Source organism: Gouania willdenowi, chromosome 4 (genome assembly GCF_900634775.1).
Source record: "Gouania willdenowi chromosome 4, fGouWil2.1, whole genome shotgun sequence".
Lineage (NCBI taxonomy): Eukaryota > Metazoa > Chordata > Actinopteri > Blenniiformes > Gobiesocidae > Gouania > Gouania willdenowi.
This window is the reverse complement of record NC_041047.1, coordinates 3,813,622-3,835,718: the sequence shown is the minus strand read 5'-3', so window position 1 is coordinate 3,835,718 and position 22,097 is coordinate 3,813,622. Positions and strand designations below refer to the sequence as shown.

Sequence of the window (22,097 nt, the reverse complement as noted above, 5' to 3'; positions counted from 1 at the left end):
AGTTGATCAACAGTGGATTATTATATTATTACAGCACTAATATGAAGCTGTATGGACACAAATGACCCAAAATAAATAATACATTCTTTAATTCTACGTAACTCAAAAATTACTTTTTGATGTAAATAGTAACTGAGTTACTTTGTTAATGAAGTAACTAGTAACGGTAACTAGTTCCTTTTTTTCAGTAACTAGCACAACACTGGTTATAAGTATAGCGACATTTATGAACTCTAAAATAGTGCCTTGCCAAATGTGCCATGTGGGTGACAATATAATGGGTAGAAACCACAACCTGAACCATAGAAAGTGTCTGGTTGTTTATCAGAAATGACACGACTAAGAACGATTATGTTCAACAGAAATAAATTAAAAAAAAAAACAATCCCAAAAAATGATTCTTTACTCAGTAACAGTTGGGTGTAGAAATGTAACTGTAAATAAATTGTTTCTAAACCTGCTTAAGTATAAGTGAGTACTTGTAATCCATTACTTTCACCTCTGCTGTTAATCAGTAATTATTTTAAGATTCAGCACTTTTCCCAAGCAGGTTTTTTTGTTTTATGTAATTCATAAATGTAATCAGATGAAGACAGGGCCCGACATGTCAACGTGACGCTAGCATCCATTAGCATTACTAACACACAGTTCAGATCAATCAAAGGTCACTTTTTAAACCACATTGTGTCCCAGAAACCCTGATTGGATGAAGTGAAACCTCAAAGCAAAGTCTGAAAACCCTCCTCCTTTATCCACAGCTAAGAACCTGATTGGCTGAGCCCGTTTGGCCCCGGGCCCAAAGAGTATCTGGATATAATAACCCCCCGTGTGTGGAGCGTCCCAGTCAGAAAGTCTAAGAAAACTCTGCCTTCCTCACCACAGCATCCAGACGTTGACAATGTGTAAAGGATTAGCTGCTTTACCTCACAGCTGCCTGGAAAGGTGAGAACATTTATATTTTACACTTTAATGTTCTAGTGGCTTTTAGAACCTGGAAACAGAGACTTAATGGATGGAAAACTGCAATAAAATCACATATTTTTCTCATGTTATGAGCATTGTTTCAAACAAAAATGCTAAGATTTGATGAAACTTTTAGATTTCAATTAAACTGTAATGTTGGCTTGTGAAAAAATTACAGTATTTTAGTTTTTTGATCATTCTTAGGTGTTGGTGGCAGTTTTTTTTTACAAAAGCTTGATGAGATAAAAATGAATAAATGAAAAAAAGTTGACCTGTTTTTCTATTTTTATAGGCAATGTTTCTTCGGTTTTTTTTTTTATTTCTTTCTCCTGAATTGTTGAGATTATTTTATTTTGCGCTGTTTTTTCTGTTTTTATAGGCAATGTTTTTAATTTTTTCTGAATGTATGAGATGAAATTGTTAAGATAAAAAAAAATGTAATTAAAATGCCCTGTTTTTCTGTTTTTATAGGCAATGCTTTTTAGGTTTTCTGAATTAATGAGATACGTTTTTAATGGAAATTCTTTTTCAGTTTTTTTTTTTTTTTTTAATTTCCTATGAAAACTCATTTCATCAACATCAAAAAAAAAAAAAAAGAAAAGAAAAACATTTCCTATTAAAAAAAATTCTCATCAAATCAGAAAAACCAAAAACTTTTTTTTTTTTTTTTGTTATTAAAAATAAGTTAAAAAAAAAAAAAAAAAAAAAAAAAAATTAATTCATAAACACAATTATTCAGTGAATGCAATAAGCTTCCATAGTTTTGGTACAAACACATGGTTGACAGAACGATAAGGTATGATGTTTTTTTTCTTTTTTATTTGTTTCTACGCTCAGGGCTAAAGAAATCAAGTCCAAGTTGGGAGTTCTGCTTCAGAAACCTGAGAATGCCATCGACCTCATCATCCCCTACCCTGAGAAGGCTGAGAAGAAGCCGGAGAAGCTGCAGAAGTGAGTGTGTGTGTGTGTGTGTGTGTGTGTGTGTGTGTGTGTGTGTGTGTGTGTGTGTGTGTGTGTGTGTGTGTGTGTGTGTGTGTGTGTGTGCGTGTGTGCATGTGTGCGTGTGTGTGTGTGTGTGTGTGTGTGCGCGTGTGTGTGACAAGTGCTGCTGATGTTTGCCAGATCAGAAAGAAAAACAGAGACGAGGAAAAGTTTCAACACGTTTAGAACAAAGAGCATCAAATCCATCCAGATCAGCTACTGACATTAGTTAGAGAACACAACTCCAGATATACAGAACTTAGTTTGCTGCTTTTATTTTGAAATAAAAAAAAACAGTAACAGATCAGGGGCATCAATTTTATTTTAGTTATTTAGTCATTTTAATGTTATTGTGCCCTAGTTTGCACAACTACGTATACATGAAACACTAAATGTATGTAAAAAAAAAAAGCAATAAGTGACTTCAAGTTAAATTTCAAAGATTTTATGACCAATTTCTATTTAATTAAGGTAAATATTATGTAATGATTTGAAATATTTTAAGAATTTTGACTTTTTTCAACAGTTAAATGTTAAAAACAACTGAAATCATGTGATATAAACACTGGAAAAACGGTGAGTATTGTTGAGTTTCATTTACACACTAATTCATGTTTTCTCCTGCGGGCCACATTGGATGCTCCAAAGGGCCGGATTTGGCCCCCAGCCCATGAGTTTGACACGTGTGTCTTTAGAGTGTAGCTGTGAGGATGAATGCATCCTGTGGCTGTGTTGGATAAGAAAATAGATGATTTATTTCAATGTTTGGTGATGATTATTATTTTTCTTTTCTTTTTTTGTGTGAAAACTCCAAGACGCACTTTTCAAACATGAATGAGTTGTTATGTGGGACACGCAGTCATATTGTGACTGTTATGAACAACCTGTGCATTGGAAGTCCTTTTTGTGCCCAAGTGTGCAACAATTATTATGACGGTATTGATTAAAACAGACAGAAAAGCCAGCGTAGGGGCCTATATCACAGTATAGGGCAGGGGTGTCAAACTCACTTTAGTTCAGGGGCCAAATACGGACCAGTTTGATCTCAGGTGGGCCACAGGGTTTAAGGTGGAGAACACTTATAACATCAATGTGACCTAGTTTTCAATATCAGTTAAATTTAAAAAAGAAAATATCGATTTTGTTACCAATTTTTTGTGTAATTTTTGAGGAATTTTGTGCCATTGTTTGTGAGAAATAACAAAACTTGTGGAAAAATGTTGAGTTCTTTCCACAAGCCTCTAAAGATATAGTGGAGTGGATTTGCACAATAATTAATGTTGTCTCTGTCATTTTTAATTACTCCCGCGGGCCGAATTGGACGCTCTAAAGCAGGGGGTCTCAACTGGGGTCTCAACTGGTCTCAATCTGGGACCCACATTAAATCTCATTAAATCTCCAAGAAGAATTCAACCAACCAAATTTAGTTTTTCAAAAATAACACACATATATAATCTTTTTTTAACCATAAATCTATATATTTTACTGTGCATCACACATTTCACAGCATGCCTGTCAAAAGAAAAGTTTCTTTCAAAATAAAAAACAAGTCCAACATGACAGACATTAAAGGTGCAGTCCGTACCTTTCCCTAACCCTAACAGATCCCTCCCTCCTCGCTGCTCTCTTGCCCTGCCTCCAAAATCCCTCCCTCAGCGGAGCTAATAAGCTAACGTTAGCCCGACAGCAGCATCACAGTAATATAACATGCTCTGTTCAAAGCATATTACTGCAGCGCTTCTCTCTCTCAATGTGCACACACCTCAGCAACAGCAACAGCGTAACAACACAGTGTCACTCACAGCAGCCCACACGGAGGCTGCGGTGAGAGCAGCGCACACACACACAAACAACACATGCACCGCAGAGTTCTAGTGTAACAATTACAAATCAAGCAGCAGTAAATAACTTTCAAGCAGAAAATTCGCTAATTCCATCTTCTACTCCTCCAGATTATACACTGTAAAAAAGACCACGCTCTAGCTCCGGAAAAGGGGCGGGGCCTGTGAACAACAGCTGTCAGAAAGCCCATCAAACACAATCCTGGTTCTGATTGGTTCTTTTTGCTCGGTCGCGGTGCATTCTGGCGATCTGCCAAAGGCTGCAGGAGCAGCAGGGGGCGGGACTCAATGAGCCTGTTTTTTTACACTCAAACTACTAGTTTGATGTAAAGCTGTCCTTACATAGTGACAGCTTTAGTAAACATGACAAAAAGTCACTTTTGTAAGAGTTAGGGACTGCACCTTTAAGTATTTATTTATTTATTTTTGACAAGATGTTCGCGACCCACCCAGTACAGGTCCTTGACCCATTTTTGACCCCGCAGTTGAGAATCGCTGCTCTAAAGGGCCAGATTTGGCCCCCGGGCCTCGAGTTTGACACACGTGGCTTTAGGGATCAATGTCATTACGTCATTGTTCCTTACGCTCAGCAGTGAATCCTGTATTTTTTATTTATTTTTTAACTAGATTTGTAACTTTACATGATTGATTTATTAGGTTTCCTAATTCCATGATTATTGCAGAATCCACGAGGGTTGTTGCTGCTTATTTTAAGACGAGTTAAATAAAACTTTCATAAATCCTGTTGCATTTTAGTGTCGAAAGTTCAGGCAAAGTTTTAAAAAAGATACAAACCAGATGTGACCAACTTTCATCAGCGTTGTGTGATCCTGGTGGTACCAGTGCAGCTGATAAACGTAGGATTAGAAAGACGAGTAAAACACATGCTTTCATGGCCTTAAAACGCTTGTACATGATGTCAAATATAGACACACTTTGATGTGATAAATAAACCAATCATTTCAATGACTTTTTTTTGGCTGATTTTAACATGATTTATAGTTTTGGGAAGAGACAGAGTTGTTTTTTTTTCTTCATAACAATGAAAAACTTAAAAATATGGATGAATTTAAAAGATTTAAGTCTTACCACTTTGTTTTTTTTCATGTACAGCACAATTCAAAGTGCTTTACACAAAACAAAAACAGAAAAAAAAACATCACAGTAGAACCAATACAGCATAAAAATTAAAACACGTAAAAATCCATGAAAAAAATTTCAAATTTATTTATATATAGCACAAATTACAACAACAGTCATCTCGAAGCACTTATCGAAATATGAAATTCTTAAGGAAAAAAAAAACAACAAATCCACATGAAACAGGATAATATCATATTAAATAGTTTGACTGTTTAATTAAAAGCAGTGTTGAATAAAAATGTGTTTAACCTTGAATTAAAAGAGTTTATATTTTTTGTGTAGTAATTATTACTTTGGCTAACAGATTGTAGCTTATCTAATTATCTTAGTTATCATATAAAACAACAACAATAATTGTATTATTATTATCATTATCATTATTATTATTATTATTATTATTATTATTATTATTATTGTTATTTTATTTGAAAACAGTAAAAAGAAAAGAAAAAAGAAAGAAAAAAAAGGTAATTAAATAGTATTGTTTGGGCTTCAGAGATGTCCTGGAATATTTTTTTTTTTTTTTTTGTTTTTATGATACATATATATATATATATATATATATATATAAGCACCTTTCTACTCACCCCAGACCATTTTACACAACAATTACACAAGTTACCACAAGTATCAAATAAAAACACAATAAATTACTAAATAAATACATTTAGGAGTGAATGAATATTTATTTCTAACAGCTGGACTTTATCTTTCCCAGCCTGCTTTGCAGTTTTGAAAACCAGATGATAATTACTTCCAGATTTTTGCTCTCCACTCCAACTTTCACCCTGGTATATATCTGTATCTGTCCTGCTGGTCCACATGCGTCACCACCAGTAACAATAGGAGCTCTGACTTCCTGCCGGCAGCTCTTTGCTCAAACAAGTTCACAGGTTTTTCCCATGATTCCACTGTATCACATGATGGAAGGTGTTTTTTATCATCACATTGCTAAAAAAAAAAAAAAAAATTGAATATTAAATGGTCACAAATTCAAGTTTAAGGCCACTTTTTGTTTGGTTTCTTACAAATTTCACTTATTATTTATATATTTAAGTGCAAACTAGGGCACAATAATAAGCAGATCACGCTACTGCCTACCTCATTCAATGATGAGAGACAATGAAATGAATGACATGCCGGCTCAGACGTCGCCCGGCCAAACAAGGTCTGCGTCAGGTGTTGGGGAACCAGAGCACCTCGATGTAAAATGAGCTACTGGAACAAGGAGGAAATAGGTGAGATGCGAGAACAGGGCTCTGATGGAATGCTACTACTCCAGTAACCCTAGCCAGAGGGGCTACATGCAGAGGATGTGGGAGAAATGGTTACTTCGAAACCCACAGTCCAAACTCACGGCGAAATAACTAGTTGCTCAGTGTTCCAACATCCACAAACGGCAACTGCTATCACAACTTGAGATTGACGAGGTACAACACCAATGCTCCGGCAACGGGGAGCCAGGACACGAGGTCAGAGGGGAGTTAACACCAGCCCCCCCAATGGAGATTGGGTATGAAGCCCCAATAAGTGCAATCACGCTGAACAAGGCAGCGACTGACCTGAAAAATAAGATCATGTCAAAAATGTCCAGCAGGCAACCCCGAAACCAATTACAGAGGCAATTATATATATATATATATATATATATATATATATATATATAGGGAAGGTAGTCCACACAGAAGGGGTCTCACTCCCAGAAGGAACAATAGCAGACATTGAGGACAGTTACAAGTACCTCGGAATCCCACAAGCAAATGGCAACCTCAAAGAGGTGACAAGGAAAGCGGCTACGGCCAAATACCTCCAACGAGTAAGACAGGTCGTAAGAAGCCAGCTCAATGGCAAGAACAAGACCCGGGCAATAAACAGCTACCTCCTGCCAGTAATCAGATACCCTGCAGGAATAATAAGCTGGCCAAAGGATGAGATACAGACCACAGATGTTAAGACGCGAAAGCTCCTAACCATGCACGGAGGGTTCCACCCCAAATCCAGCACTCTGAGAATGTACGCTAACCGGAAGGAAGGAGGACGAGGACTAGTGAGTGTGAAAGCCACTATCCAGGATGAAACATCCAAGATCCATAAGTACATCAAGGACATAAGCACATAACTGCAGGGTGTAAGATGCTGGCAGGGAAAGCTTACATGGAGCGCCATAACCAAGTGGCTGGTATAGTGTACAGGAACATCTGTGCAGAGTATGGGCTGGAAACCCCAAGGTCAAAGTGGGAAACACCTCCAAAGGTGGTAGAGAATGACCGAGCCAAGATCCTGTGGGACTTCCAGATACAGACGGACAGAATGGTAATGGAGAACCAACCAGACATTGGGGTGGTGGACAAAGAACAGAGGAAAGCCATTGTGGTCGACATAGCAATACCAAGCGACTTCAACATCGGGAAAAAGGAACACGAGAAACTACAGAAATACCAGGGGCTCAGAGAAGAGTTGGAGAAAACCTGGAGGGTGAAGGCATCAGTGGTGCCCGTGGTCATTGGGGCACTCGGGGCAGTGACCCCCAAACTGGAGTGGCTCCAGTGGGATTGAGGAGACCCTCGAAGTACTCCTTCCACCGCCCGACAACATCCCCAGTTGAGGTCAGCAGCTCACCCCCTGCACTGTAAACAGTGTTGGTGAAGCACTGCTTCCCCCTCCTCAGGCGCCGAACGGTTTGCCTGAATCTCTTCGAGGCCGACCGATAGTCCTCCTCCATGGCTTCTCCAAACTCCTCCCAGACCCGAGTTTTTGCCTCTGCGACCGCGCGGGCTACAGCACGCTTGGCCTGCCGGTACCTCTCAGCTACCTCCGGAGTCCTACCCGCCAAAAAGGCCAGTTAGGTCTCCCTCTTCAGCTTAACGGCATCTCTTACTTCCGGGCGCCACCACCGGGTTCGGGGATTGCCGCCGCGACAGGCACCAGAGACTTTACGGCCACAGCTGTGAACGGCCGCATCAACAATGGAGGAGGAGAACATGGTCCACTCGAACTCCATGTCTTCCACCTCCTTCGGGATCTGGGAGGAGCTCATCCGGAGGTGAGAGTTTTAGACCCCACTGACAGAGGGATCCACCAGACGTTCCCAACAGACCCTCACCACACGTTTGGGCCTGCCAGGTCTGACCGGCTTCCTCCCCTGCCAGCGGATCCAGCTCACCACCAGGTGAATGGAAGACCATTTATTTATTATTACAGTAGTATTAGGCAATATAAATATGCATATTATGTATGGCTTTTAATGAACAAATCATTCTGATAGGTTGAAACTAGCCTGCAGACACATAAATAATGTATAACGAGCTAAGGGGTACATAGCGCAATAACATTTGGGAAACACTGTTCTGTGTCAAAATGTTTCTATTTTTGATGATTGTGTTCACCAGAGGTAGGCAACTCTCGATATAGTAGTAAATACTTTATCCTGGTTAAACCAAATTGACTCGGAAACACTGACACCACTTTTTTGTTGTTTTTTTTACTGTGGTCGGTGTGTAAAAGACAGGAAGTTGTTTATGGAACTCACCATGGAGATGGAGAGTTCTTTTTTTATTTCAGTGGGCGGAGCCTCTTGGCCAGTGCCTTTCATGTCAGACTTAGAATTTAGCTATATCAAAGTCAGCTGCAGATGACTTTAGCACAGCGACAAAAACCAGTGGGACAAACCTATCAGATATTTCACAATGAGTAAATCACAGCCACCTACATCTCCTGATATGCTGACACACAAAGTTGAGCCAGAGGAGAACGATAATGTTGGCTTCGACGAAGCTTTGGAAGGGGTCAAGTTTCTGCTTGAAGAAAACTGCAACCTGAAGTCTCAGATCACTGACCTCATTATTAATCAGGTGTTACTTAAGGAGGAGGCTTGTAAATTAAAAAAACATACGGAAAACAAAGAACATCTGGAGCGGAAGGCGACCGAGCTCAAGAACTTCCAAAGAAAGCTACTAGGCTGTCGACGCCAACTGATGGCCCAGCATGAGAACAAGAAGAAGGAGATGCTTCAAAAAGAGCAGGAGCTTCAAAAACAGAAGGCAGATTTAAATCTGAACTTTGAGCAGAAGTTTCAGGAGTATCTGAATTCGAAACATCAGAAGCATCAGCAGCTGCAGCTGGAGGAGCAGATGTTGGGGCTTAAGATTAAGGAGCATCTGGGCTCTAAAAAGCAGAAGAATTTCCAGAAGCTACAGCTTGCGGAGCAGAAGTTGGACAAGGAAATTCAGAAGTATCTGACCATCAAAGAGCAGAAGCGACTCCAGCAGAAACAGCTGCTAGAGTCGCTTGAGGAGAAGGTTCAGGAGCGTCTGAATATCAAAGAGCTGATCGTGGAGGAGAAGGCGCAGGAGAATGCCAGCTTCCAAAAGCAGGAGGAGAAAAAGACGGGCTCTCCATGGCAACGGTTGATCAAGTGGTTTAAGCGTCTTTTAAATTAATGGTTCAAATCGGTTTGGTTCGATTTTGAAAGTCAAAGGCGGGGAAAAAATACCATTTTTTTCTCAATTTTATCGGCCATGCTGATTATTGGTGTGATGTGCTGACATTGGAAAGCCTTTGGGAATTAAAGCATGTTGTAAACCAAGTTTATTTACAACCGGCCGGACACATGTGTCTCTTTCTCTGTTCAATTGGATTATACTGTATTTTATTTCACACTCAAATAAACCTTTTTCTGCATTTATGAATTATTCCTATTATTTCTCTCTGCATTGAAGCACTATTATAATCACAGTTGTTATCATTTACACAAAATGTCCATTTTAAATATTTTCACAAAAATATACTTAAAATTCAGTTTAAAACCAAAATAAAACATTCCTTCACAATCATGTCATCTAACTCTGTATCACCAGTCATGTATATATGCTTGTTTAAACACCTTGTTTTTAACCTCTTATTTAAGAGTGTACATTTTGTCACAACTAAACATATTTCAAGTATTTAGTTAACAGAATAACCTTACATGCAGTTATTGATTTACTCACGCACTATTGACTTAAAACTTATTAACAATCAGAAATATGACTAACTCCTGGCTTGTCACCAAACCCATGAACTCTAACCCACACCACCAGTCTCAGTTTAAGAACAGGCCTTAAAGCAAGACTGCAGATGTAGCACATTTGTATCCATACATTAGCATTAGCTTAAACGACCAAACAATGTATTGCACTCACACATCAGAATTCACACATAAAGATAAACCCACAAATACAATATTGTACAAACGCAACAACACACAAATGACCAGGAGCCAAAAGAAATAGACTTATAAAGTATACAATTACTACGATGTTGACCGCCATTTTGTTTACTCTCCTCGTCACGTAGCACGAAACTTACATTTCTACACACATTTACACATTTTAGCTAACAGGCTACATATCACTGGAGTACCATATTGTGTTATAAACACCTGTAATCACCTAAAAGGTGAGAAACTAACCTGTAAATGTGGAAAAGACACAGCAAAGCTGGACACATTTTTGTATGGAAACTAAAATGAATTTGACAGCCCTGAGTTATAAGAGGCATCTTAGAGTGATTTGTTTTAGCTAGAAAAGTACAAAAATAAGTGAAATATGCTCAAATAAATGAAGCAGATTGTACTGATGTTTTTTTTTGTTTGTTTTTTTAACACATGATCAATGATGGTAGTTTATGGATATTTATATTTATTGTTTATTGGTTTTAATGTACTTGTTTAATATAAAGATGTATTAAGATTATTAGAAATGTTAACTGTGTATAGGTAAAACTAGATTTGATGTTTGATGTGAAATACAAAAAAGTTCAGACAAAATGGTTAAAAGGAGTTGTTGAGAATAGAATGATGTACATTGTTTTAAAATGATGTGGTTTAAAACTTTTAAAAAATACCTGAGTTACTGTATATTAAGCAAGATTAACCATCAGATTTTATTAAAACAAGTAGTAAAAAATTATGATGATTGTAAATATTTGATTTGGGTTTTTTTTTGTTAAGACTTGACAAATAAGTATTATAGACACATAATAAATACTGTTAAAAGGCAAGTAAAATACCAATAAGTTAATATCATTGATTAAGATTGGAAGAGGTGATCTTTTTTGAGAGAGAACTTTAATAAATAATTAAGCGGTATTTTATTTTGAAAATCCTTCGTGAATGCTTTTTAATTAGTTTGCTGAAGCTTCTTCTTCCTCCTCCTCTGTAAAGGCCGTCTCCTGAGGAAGCTGCTCAGTGGCGTGAGAGTCTGGACCGTGTCCTAAACAACAACTGTAGGTTTTATTTTTATTATTTTCTTCTGATACACGCATTCACACACAAGCAGTAATCAGCAACACACACATTCAACACAACTTACTCGTTCGTTATCTTGCTATATAGTAATAATAAACAGTTATGGTGAAAGGACGTCAAAAGTGACAATAATGGGTCAAAAATATGTGACAATAAGTTGGAAAAAGTCATAGAAAGGGTTTATAAGTGCTGAAAATGTTTTGAAAGTGGAAAAAATGTGTAGAAAAGGCATTGAAATTTGATGGAGAATTGGCAGAAATGAAAGAAATGTTGCAAAAATGGATTAAAAGGAGCAAAAACATTTTTTTATGGACAATCATTTGGGCCCCAAAAAGCTCTCCTATGTTTTCCCCCTGTATACAGTAGATGGTTCTGTCGCCACATGACTTAGTTACAGTGGGGGTCCCTAGAACCTTTATTTTGGGGCTGACACTGTGTTAAGCTAATGCTAAACATTTCAAATATCAGTTGGACCAAGCGTAAACTATTTTCCATAGAGAAAAACACACACTGTGTATAAATTCCACAAACCAAACAGCTTTCCTCCTGTTTACCTTTCGTGGCGGCTGGGAAAGCATTACGTACATTTTTGAGTCACAGTGATTCACTAAAGTTGATTTACGTGGAGTCAACGACTCCCGAACGTCTGCGTTAATCTCTCTTTGCTCGGTCCGTGATGGCTGTGTGTTATGGTAACGTCTTCAGGGAAAGTTTGGATGATGTAACTCGTTGATCTAATGCATAGCTGCCATGTTGTTGTTTTAACATGAGCTTGAGCTTTACCATGAGATGTTACGGATGTTTGAATTCCCATGGGATGTTCTGTGAGTCTTTTGCTGTTATACAGTAAGCTCACTTCAAGTGTCGGCCTCATACATCAATAAATCAAAGATCATTTGCTCGAGAAAAGTTGTAAAATTGTGGCTGTAAAGTTTGTTTTCATCTCCACTGTAAACACTCACCTATTCACAAAGTTTGGTGCATTGCATTGTGGGATTTGGAGTCCCGTGAACAGATGCATAAAAGTGTTTTTACTTCAATCTTACTGTGATTTCTTGTATTTCTTTAACAGACAAGGAACACAGTGATTGAATTGACTCCATTACTCTTCTCTGTTTTTGCCAGACATAATTTTTTTTTCTGTGTAAACCCCAAAAAAAACATCCACTAAAGTCGCAACCTGCAGTGAAAACACCAGAAATGTGTTGGAAAGTCACTTTGGCATTGTTTTTGGGGGGCAAACAATAGAAATCACAGTAAGAATGAAGTAAAAACAGCTATAAGGGGGAATAAAGGGGAGAAATTTTTGGGGTCCATCCATAAAAATCAGTAAAATGATGGTCCATTGTTCTATGAATCTGTGATAACCACATTTATTTATTCATCTGAATAATATCCACACAAAAAAAAGTTTAGTATTATTTGTGCCATATATAATCATCTTACAGATGTAAATCATTGTTTTAATCAGAAATAAAATGGGTTAAAAGTGACCAAAACTGGTGGAAAAGCTGGTGAAATGGGATTTTAGGCAAAACAAAGCGATGAAAAGAGTTCACAGTGTCAATATTGGAGCCATTAATTTAACTGGCAAAAGATGGGCATGACAAATTGTGATTGTGGTTAAATTGGCAAAAATAGGCATGAAATATGGTGAAAAGAGGTTAAAAGTGACAATAATGGGGCAACATATGAGATATTTGGTGGAAAGGGTTTAAAAGTGCTGAACATGTCTGGAAAAGACATTGAAATTTGATGAAGTGGCAGAAATGGGAAAAATGTAGCAAAAATGCATTAAAAGCAGCAAAAACATGGCAAAAAAAAAAGTGACAAAAATGGTGGAAAAAGTTGGTGAAATCGGATTTTAAAAACCAAAGAAATTGGTTAAAATTAGCAAATTACAGAAAAAGTGGTAATAGGGTTCAAAGTGTCAATATTGGAATAATTTTAATAATGGGCATGGCAAATCATGAATGCGGTTAAATTTACAAAAAAATAAACATCAAATAAGTAAGTAAAGTAAGTAATTTTATTTATATAGCACCTTTTATAGATAGAGTGCTTTACAGTAAAAACACAGTGCTTCACAAAACAGAATAAATGTAGTGAAAAGAGGTTAAAAGTGACAATAATGGGTAAACATGTGGAACATTAGATTGTGTAAAGGGTTTATAAGTGCAGAAAATGTCTTGAAAGTGGAAAAAATTTGCAGAAAAGACATTGAAACTTGCTGGAGAAGTGGCAGAAATGGGACTAATGTAAGAAACATTTATCAAAAGGAGCAAAAATATGGCAAGAGAAAGTGATGAAATTAAGTTAAAATATGGTAAGTTCGGTGTAGTTGCAGAAAAAGGGTAAAAATAAGCAAAAACTGGCTCACATATTCTTAGTTTCTTAAAAGCAACCCCTTCCCAGTGTCTTGCGTCCCCAAGGTTTAGAACCCCTGGTTTATGGGATTCCACATCCCACAATGCAATGCACCAAACTTTTTCAACAATATCAATAAACCGAGTGTTTCTACTGCCTTTGAGATGCAAACGTCTTGTCATCGACCGTTTGTTGCTACTTGCCTTTAAACAACAATAACGCTGTAGCTTGATTACGACTCTAAGCTATTTCTAACTACAGTCGCTGTTCAGATGATGAAGATAAACGCAGCGGTGCTGAGCAGAAGACTTATCATCTGCAGTCCTCCTTTTAAATGGAAAAGTTGCTTTCATTTATCCAAACTCGCTCTGGGAAAAAAAGAAAAATATTCTAACAAGTGCTATCCATTTGTTTACTGTCATTTATTTATTTCTAATCTAAAAAAAAGTCACTGAATCTTTGATCTAGAAGGTAAACACATATTCCAGTGATCTCTTGTGATGTTTCTATGTTAATCTCCATCAGATGGTCTGGCTGCTTTCCGTAGCTTCCTGCAATCTGAGTTCAGCGAGGAGAACGTTGAGTTTTGGATGGCCTGCGAGGATTTCAAGAAGACTAAGAACCCGGTGAAGATGGCGGCCAAGGCCAAGAAGATCTACGAGGACTTCATCCAGTCTGAGGGACCCAGAGAGGTCAGAGACATCCCTTTATCACCTGCTATTCAAGCATCGCAAGGCTCCTCGGTTGAAATCCCAGATGAGTGGCAAACTTTAGATATTAATAGAGGTGTATAAAGTACTGGGGGGGAAAAAACTCAAAGGACGAATACAGGAACTGAAAATGACTTTGGTAAAAGTGAAAGTCCCCCATTAGAGTAAAAGTCCTAAAATAGCTCACATTGAATGTACTTGAGTACCAAAAGTATCTTGTGAAAAACAACAACTTGGTAACTTGAAGTATTATACATAAGGCTGACATTACACTGTCATTAGCATTAATAAAGTGTCATGAAGGCTGTCGTTAAGTGTCGTTTGCTAAACTATGACACCTTTGGAGCTATGTTGGCAATTTTTGGGTTAGGTGAAGGGATCTAGTGGGGTTAGGTTGGGTTAGGGTAACGAACAACACTTAACTACAGAATTTATGACACGTTATTCATGCTAATGACAGTGTCATGTCAACCTTTATGTATAAAACTTTAAGTCAAGTGTTACCAAATACTCAGGTAACAAAACAAGTACCGCTAAAAGTAAAGTATTTTCTAAAGTTCAAAAAAACAAACAAAAACAACACATTAGCAAACATGAATAATTAGTGAATCAAGCGTCTGTAAAGAGCAACTCATTAGCTTTCAGATACGGAGCAAATGTTAGCAAATGTTAGCTAAGTTACGGTGTCACGGTCTGAGTTTACCTCCGTACTGAGATTATTTTACAATCTCAGTACGTGACTGCTACGTACTGAGATGTACCCGTGCTGGATTAGCCATGCACACAGATTACTGTACTGATTTAAAAAAAATGCTTAAAACATCACATCAGTCGACCAATGATAAAAAAAAAATGATTTTCATGATTAGATTTATATGAATGCAAGAGCGTATTATTGTAAAATTACATTACATTAACTGTTATTTATTGCAATGTTAATTATAATCATGTTTTTTTGGAAAATAAATTACCCTTCACCATGAAGAAGATGAACCTGTCTATTCTTTGTTTGTGGCGTTGGAACCTCTCCTGCCTCGTGTATTGAGCATTTGTACATTTTTCCCCCAAGAAAAAGGATCCATTCAGCATTTGTCAAATAATCTTAGCTTTGAAAATTAATTTTCAATCTCAGCACGGTGGAAGTAGCAAAACTCACAGCGGAACTAGCAAAAATTAATTTTCCGCTAGTGGGCATGCTCATAATCGATCTCAGTGCGAGGTAAACTCAGACCGTGACACAGATCTTTTAAATGAACGTGTTGAACGAGATGGTCAACACGGACGAATGGTCGCCCTAATCAACAGTAACTGCTGAGGTAGAGGTTTCTCAGATCAATTCTATTCATATTTACATTTTTAACAAGGTGTCAAAAATAAAAATAAAGGAATAAAAGTATATATTTGTTTTACTTTTAAATGTGGTAGAGTAAAAGTAAAAGTGCGGATTAAAAAAAGAACTTAAGTAAAGTCCAAGTCATTAAAAAAAACAACTTAGGTGTCGTAACAAAGTACATTTACTTTGTTACATTTGTAAAAGTTGTTACTTTCTTTGATTATATCGTGAAATACGATGTGAAAGCCAAACTTACCAACACTTGCAAACCCAGCTTATTCCGAGTGATGTTAATGACACTCATTACACGTGATGTGATGGACTTTGAGCTCATTAGAAACCAACGTGTGCGTGTTTTTCTCCAGGGAATGATGAAAAGTTCAGAGTGTGTTCAGCCAAGCATGACCTATTACCCCCACATGAACTCTGTCACTACTTTATTCATCCAGCTGTGTCCGAGCTGTGCTCACCTCATGAATTCTACACATAAGGGATATTTGAACACGAACAACAACTCAGAATGAGAACCTTAAAAAACCCTGATACACATCTTTTTAGTCTCACCTTTAGACAGTGTTGTGCTAGTTACTGGAAAAAAGTAACTAGTTACCGTTACTAGTTACTTCATTAACAAAGTAACTCAGTTACTATTTTGATTACTTACATTAAAAAGTAATGCGTTACTGGAAAAAGTAACTTTTGAGTTACTTAGAATTAAAGAATGTATTATTTATTTTGGGTCATTTGTGTCCATACAGCTTCATATTAGTGCTGTAATAATATAATAATCCACTGTTTATCAACTGTTATAAAACAACCATAAATGATGTGCATATAAAGCACAAAACAGCTGCTCCAAAATTAAAACAGTAATTTTTCAGCCTTAGCACAGTAATGTAAAGTAAGCTGTGTGTATTCCAGGTGCACATTCTGATGTAGAAAATGCTTATAAAAATAAATGTGGAAAAACTAATTCACAGCATTTTTCTCAGCTATACAATGCTAAACATATCAGGCTAACGAGCTGCTGTTAGCAGTGACTCAGCAGCAGCGACAGGCTGCTTATTTACAACAACATACCATGCAATAGTTTTGCTGACCTGTCCCTGGATAACAGTAACAGTCCGTTAAAATCCAGCCGCAGCGTTAGCTTAGCTTCACTGATGCATCTTTTGGAGACAAAAATAATGCGCGTATTTCCACTCTGAGAAGCTCGTCCTGTTCTCGCTTTGACTCGCCATGATTGGCGCACGTGATGTAAACAGGAACATGCTGACAATGCTTCTTCTTCTACTGTTTTACCGTTGTTGGCACGGCATCCCGCAAAAATATGTAGCGCCACTGTAAACAGGAAGTACACTGCAGCTAGCAAAGTAACGGACAAACGCACCATATTGTAACGGTAACGGCGTTATTTCTTTAGAAAAATATTGCGTTACAGTACTAGTTACTGTCAAAAGTGACGTTGAACACTGCCTTTAGTGGTTCTCTTCATTTTCCTGAACTCATTGCAGCTTTACTCGCCTGAGGTGTAAAAAGTCCCAATTTATTCTACTCAAGTAAAAGTACTATTACGTGATTGAAATTGTACACAAGTACAAGTAAGTCATACATAAAATACTCAAGTACAAGCAAAGGGTTGCTCAATAAAATAGTACTCTAAGTAAAAGTTCCTAATTACTTTCACCCCCAACGTTTATAGGAGCTACCAGTTTAAAAAAGCAGTCCTTAAATGCTAAATGTTCACGGTTTCACTTTAAATAAAGGCTAAGATAATAAGATAGCAATAACTTAAAAAGGTATGAATTGTTTATGTTGTTTATACATTTCATATAAAATCATCATCTTCCTATTTTACTAGCTACTAACAATCAACTTTTAACTAATCATATAACATGTAACATTTGTAAAATGTAAAAAAAAATATGTCAAATTTTCAAAAATCCACCTTGCATTAAAAAAAATAAAAAACTACACTACATTAAATCTCCAACATTTAAAAACATTGGTCACAATGTTTCAGTGAAAATACAGTAAACATGTACAGTATAGGAGGTATTTTAATACTAAAACATTACCACTATTTAACTCTACTGAGTACTAACTACATCTTTCATCTGTACGTACAGTATCTTTGTGTGTTTGAAACGTGGAAAGTTAATCAGATTTTAGATGGAGATTCATCTGATTGGTCGGCTATGATGTGATGCATTTGATTGTTGTCTGGTCATTTCATTTTCTGTAGTTTCACAATGTCTGTTGATGATTTTAAAACAAACAAAAAAAATAAAAAAATATTACTCAGTAACGGTTGGGTGTAGAAATGCAACAAATTAATTTACTTCTTTTAAAACGTACTTAAGTACAAGTTAAATTATTGATTTAGAAATATACTCCAAGAATTACCCATAAAAGCAACTCATTTACAGTAACGTGAGTACTTGTGATCCGCTACTTTCAACACCGTTACTCACTTCTCGTCTCCAGGTGAACATCGACCACTTCACCAAGGACGTGACTCTGAGGAACCTGGTGGATCTGTCCCCTGCGACCTTTGACCTGGCACAGAAGAGGATCCACGCCCTGATGGAGAAAGACTCCTTCGGACGCTTCCTGCGCTCCGACCACTACCAGGAGCTTCTGGTTAAATAAGCCTGTGTGGTTGAGACAGCGGTCAGTCAGAGACAGAGTTACACTTACATATACGATGGATAAGACGGTGTTGAGAGCTTTACTTCTAAAGAAACTAATTCCTAAAGTGACCTTCAAAATCAATGTGCACCAAAAAGGTCTTTTCAGACAGTCGAGCATCAACAGCTCTTCCTGTTTTTTCCAAGCATTGATTCTCTAATCAGAAAATATCTCACGCTGATGTGTTCAAAAGCTGGAGTTGAAATGTATCGTCATGTATTATAAATCCTTCCAGACACAAAGCGGCCCCAAAGTCTACTTTATTCTCGCTGATAGTTTCCCAGTTCACTTGTTTGTTGTCTTTGGCCGTCCTCAGTTTGTTTTCATTGTTTCAAAGTCGTAGAGAAAACAGTCGACTGAATGTGCAGCGTTTGTTCACATAAAGGCAGACTTTAAATCTGATGCTGAGTTTTCAATTTCGTCTTCAAGTCTTTTGTTTTTTGTTCAAGTCTGTCTTGCTTCCATTTGTGTCAACAAAAGCTTTTTAGCTTGAAGTTGTTTCTCTAAATGAAAATTAGCTTTTGATAATAACGCTCATATCTTAGCAATTAAAATATACTAAAAACTCAAAAAATACAATTACATTTAAAGTTTTTTGTTGTTTTTTTTTTTTATTTCAACAATGACGACTGTGTTTCATTGTCATCTAAACTAAACTAAATAGCCTTTAGACCATTTGTGTCAAACTCATGGCCCAGGGGCCAAATTTGGCCCTTTGGAGAAACCAATTCGACCCGCAGGAGAAGGTAAAAATGACACAGAAAACATGAATCATTGTGTAAATGAAACTCAACAATATTACTCACATTTTTTTGCTAATAAAACATGATTGCAGTCATTTTTACTGTTTAACTGTTGAAAAAACTTTATTTTCCTCAAAATATTTCCCTTTATTAAATAGAAATTGCTCACAAAATCTAGCAAATTTAAAGAGAAGATCCTGTTGGGACTTGTCACTTATTGCTTGGATATTGTCATTTTTTTACATATTTATTATTTTATGCATACATAGAAGTACAAACTAGGGTACAATAATGTTGAAATTACTCTTTGTTTTCCCACAAAAAATCTGTGAGATCAAACTGCTCCGTATTTGGCCCCTGAACTAAAATGAGTTTGACACCCCTGCTTTAGACAGTAAAGCACTTTAAGGTATTTAAAGGGCAATTCAAAATATAAATGTTATTATAAGTAACCGTTATTCTTACACTACGGATTTGATTTACTAAGACAGCGCAAATCATAACAAAAACCCTCGGAGTGGAAGCTGTTTGTGGGAAAAATAAGAAAAACAGCAGTCAAAACAGCCATCTGTGTGTAAAGCTGTGACAGTTAAACAGCTCCAACTATATTAAACCACCTTGCGTGTATTAAATTCCTTCCATTCCTCACATTGTTTTGCTAATCCTGGCAGAGATGCCTGGATTAGATATTCATTAGCGGCTAACGTGCTAAACAGACTGTGTTATTTTTACCTGTGTGACAAACACAATGCTTGGTACGCAGGGTTAGTAGATCAAATGCGACGTGTTTTAGCTAACGCAGTCAAACCTTTAGTAGATCAGGCCCAATAAGTACACACAGGTGAAGAGATGTCTGCGAATAAAGTACAACTTCCATTAAAATTCCTAATTTTACCACTCATTTATATTGTGATTTGTATACAGAAAACAAAACAATGCAAACTGCCTGAATAATAGCACATGCCCTTCCATATCTGTTTCACGATAACACTCTGTAGGCCTTCACATATTTAAACTTAACCATCCTGACAAATGAAAAGAGCTACGTAGATGGTTTGGTGGTCTAGCTTCTAGGCTAAAGCTAACCTGCAAGTGAAAGATGGTAAAATCGAGTGGGAGGGACTCAGAGAAATGGATGTTAACAGAAAAGAGGAAATGGCTTCTTTTTAACAATGGAAACTAATCACATCTAGCAGTAGAGTAAGAGTGCATGCTAGAATTCAGGAGAGAAGATGCTAGCTTAGCAACACCTTGTAACCCCACTCTCTCCTTGCTAATGCTATCAAATGTTTTTTTTTCTGTTCACCACTGTCACTATAGAGTTACTAAATACTGTATGTATGCTTTGTTTTATTTCCTATTGTTGCACCTATGACATGTAGCTGTATTTCCAAGTTGCTGCAGCGTTTATATGGCAGCCCATATTTTGTCATTATCAATTACAATAATCAACATATTCAGCACTTGAGGACCCCTGATTGTTCCTGGAGTTGTACGATGGTCTCTCAAAGCCTGGCAGTTTTAGGGAGAAATTAATTGTCAGATTTTATTTTGAAAGGGCATCAGGAGGAGGAGCATGTTGTGGCTCAGATTAACCAGTCTGAAGTCATCGCAATCGCAAGCAACCAAGTCCACGAGGGTCTTCTCAGTGCTGCTTATGCATTATTGGATGTAGCCTTGCATTGTATGTTTTGAAGTGTATATCACATAAAAAAGTATATATGCATCCTATTCCTGAAGATGTATTTATTTGTGCGTGTAAATATCTATTACGTTGTTCCTGAATGCAGCAGTGGACACTCGACTTGTTATAAAGGAGGAAACGTCTGACTTTCCATTGTCACTTTGTTTTCTTTATTTAAATATCAGTGTGCAGCAAAATGTGGAAACTGCACATGTACACACACGTTGTTGTAATTTTTCTCATTGACTTTGGTACATTTCTCAGATCAGAATTGCAATTCTCAAAACTACTCAAAACGTTCTCATCATCGTGTCCCAGTTTCTCGTTTCTTTGAACAAGTTGCAAATGCTTTGGTACGTCATCATTGCAAATGATTGTGTACAAGTCTCGCCTTTTTCCTGCACCAATGTTTCTCAAATGGGGGTACGTGTACCCCTCGGGGAACGCGATGGCACTGCAGGGAGTACTTGAAAGAGCGCAAGAGTGGAAAATTAACAAATGTAAACAATAAAATAGGGTTTTAGTTAGTTTATTTTTAGTTAGAAATGATAATCTAATAATATTGATGGTGGAAATGATCTGGATTAGAACAAGAACTGAAAATACTTGGATTCAGAAATAAGGGAAAGAGGGTACTTGAGCTAAAAACGTTTGAGAACCACTGCCCTACACTATACAGGTCTTTATTAAATAGCCCCTCCCCTCGCAACATTTAGGCATTAGTTCATCGTATAAGCATGCAAAATGGTTGGAGGCAGAAGAAGTCAAGGTGAGAGCCACACTTGAAGGCCACGAAGCTGTGTTTTAAATTGCATACTAACGTAGTACTCACACTAAATCTGATGTCTAAATTAATATGTAGTGCTTCCTCATTGGATAGCATGGAAATAATGAGAATGTGAGAAACACCCACATGTATATTATATTGGGACATTTTTGAAGTATGCACAGTGGGCACACAGTCATACTCAACTGTCCTATGATGCATTAGGAGCGGAACATAAAATCGTCCCGGGACCGCCTTCAAGTTAAAAATCAAACATCCCCTTTTCAAAACAAAAGCATCTCTTCTAGTTTTTCACTCTTTTGTAAATAGGGCTCTTGTTTTGAAGTTAATCGAAAGTATAGTCAGTAGCACAGTGGAGAGTCTCCGAAAATCTCCAAAATGTGTGTATGAAATGTGTTTTCGTGAGTTTTATGGATCAAATGAGCACATGTTGATATTTTACTTGGTCACTTTCTCACGTAAAATGCTTTCAAAGGTGGAGAATCAACAGAGATATTTATCCACAGTGTGATTCAGGTTTTTGTCATCGTAGGTTCCAAATGCATCTTGTGGAACTTGGAAGTATACT

The 22,097-nt window shown here is 37.2% G+C and overlaps 1 protein-coding gene across 1 annotated transcript; it reads left to right on the top strand.

Annotated features, from left to right (window-relative positions):
- Window positions 1-846: 846 nt before the first annotated feature.
- Window positions 847-20,901, top strand: rgs5a (regulator of G protein signaling 5a). The gene is made up of 5 exons (XM_028445210.1): window positions 847-942; window positions 1,801-1,914; window positions 11,131-11,192; window positions 14,107-14,273; window positions 18,112-20,901. Exons 1-5 carry the CDS (start codon window positions 899-901, stop codon window positions 18,274-18,276), a joined length of 552 nt encoding a protein of 183 aa, XP_028301011.1. The 5' UTR covers window positions 847-898; the 3' UTR covers window positions 18,277-20,901.
- The last annotated feature ends 1,196 nt before the right edge of the window (window positions 20,902-22,097 follow it).

Bases quoted from the DNA above. Each gene is read 5' to 3' on its own strand.
- rgs5a (XM_028445210.1), top strand. From the start codon at position 899: ATGTGTAAAGGATTAGCTGCTTTACCTCACAGCTGCCTGGAAAG. The intron at 943-1,800 runs GTGAGAACATTT...TTCTACGCTCAG, and splicing joins CCTCACAGCTGCCTGGAAAG to GGCTAAAGAAATCAAGTCCA. The intron at 11,193-14,106 runs GTAGGTTTTATT...AATCTCCATCAG, and splicing joins CCGTGTCCTAAACAACAACT to ATGGTCTGGCTGCTTTCCGT.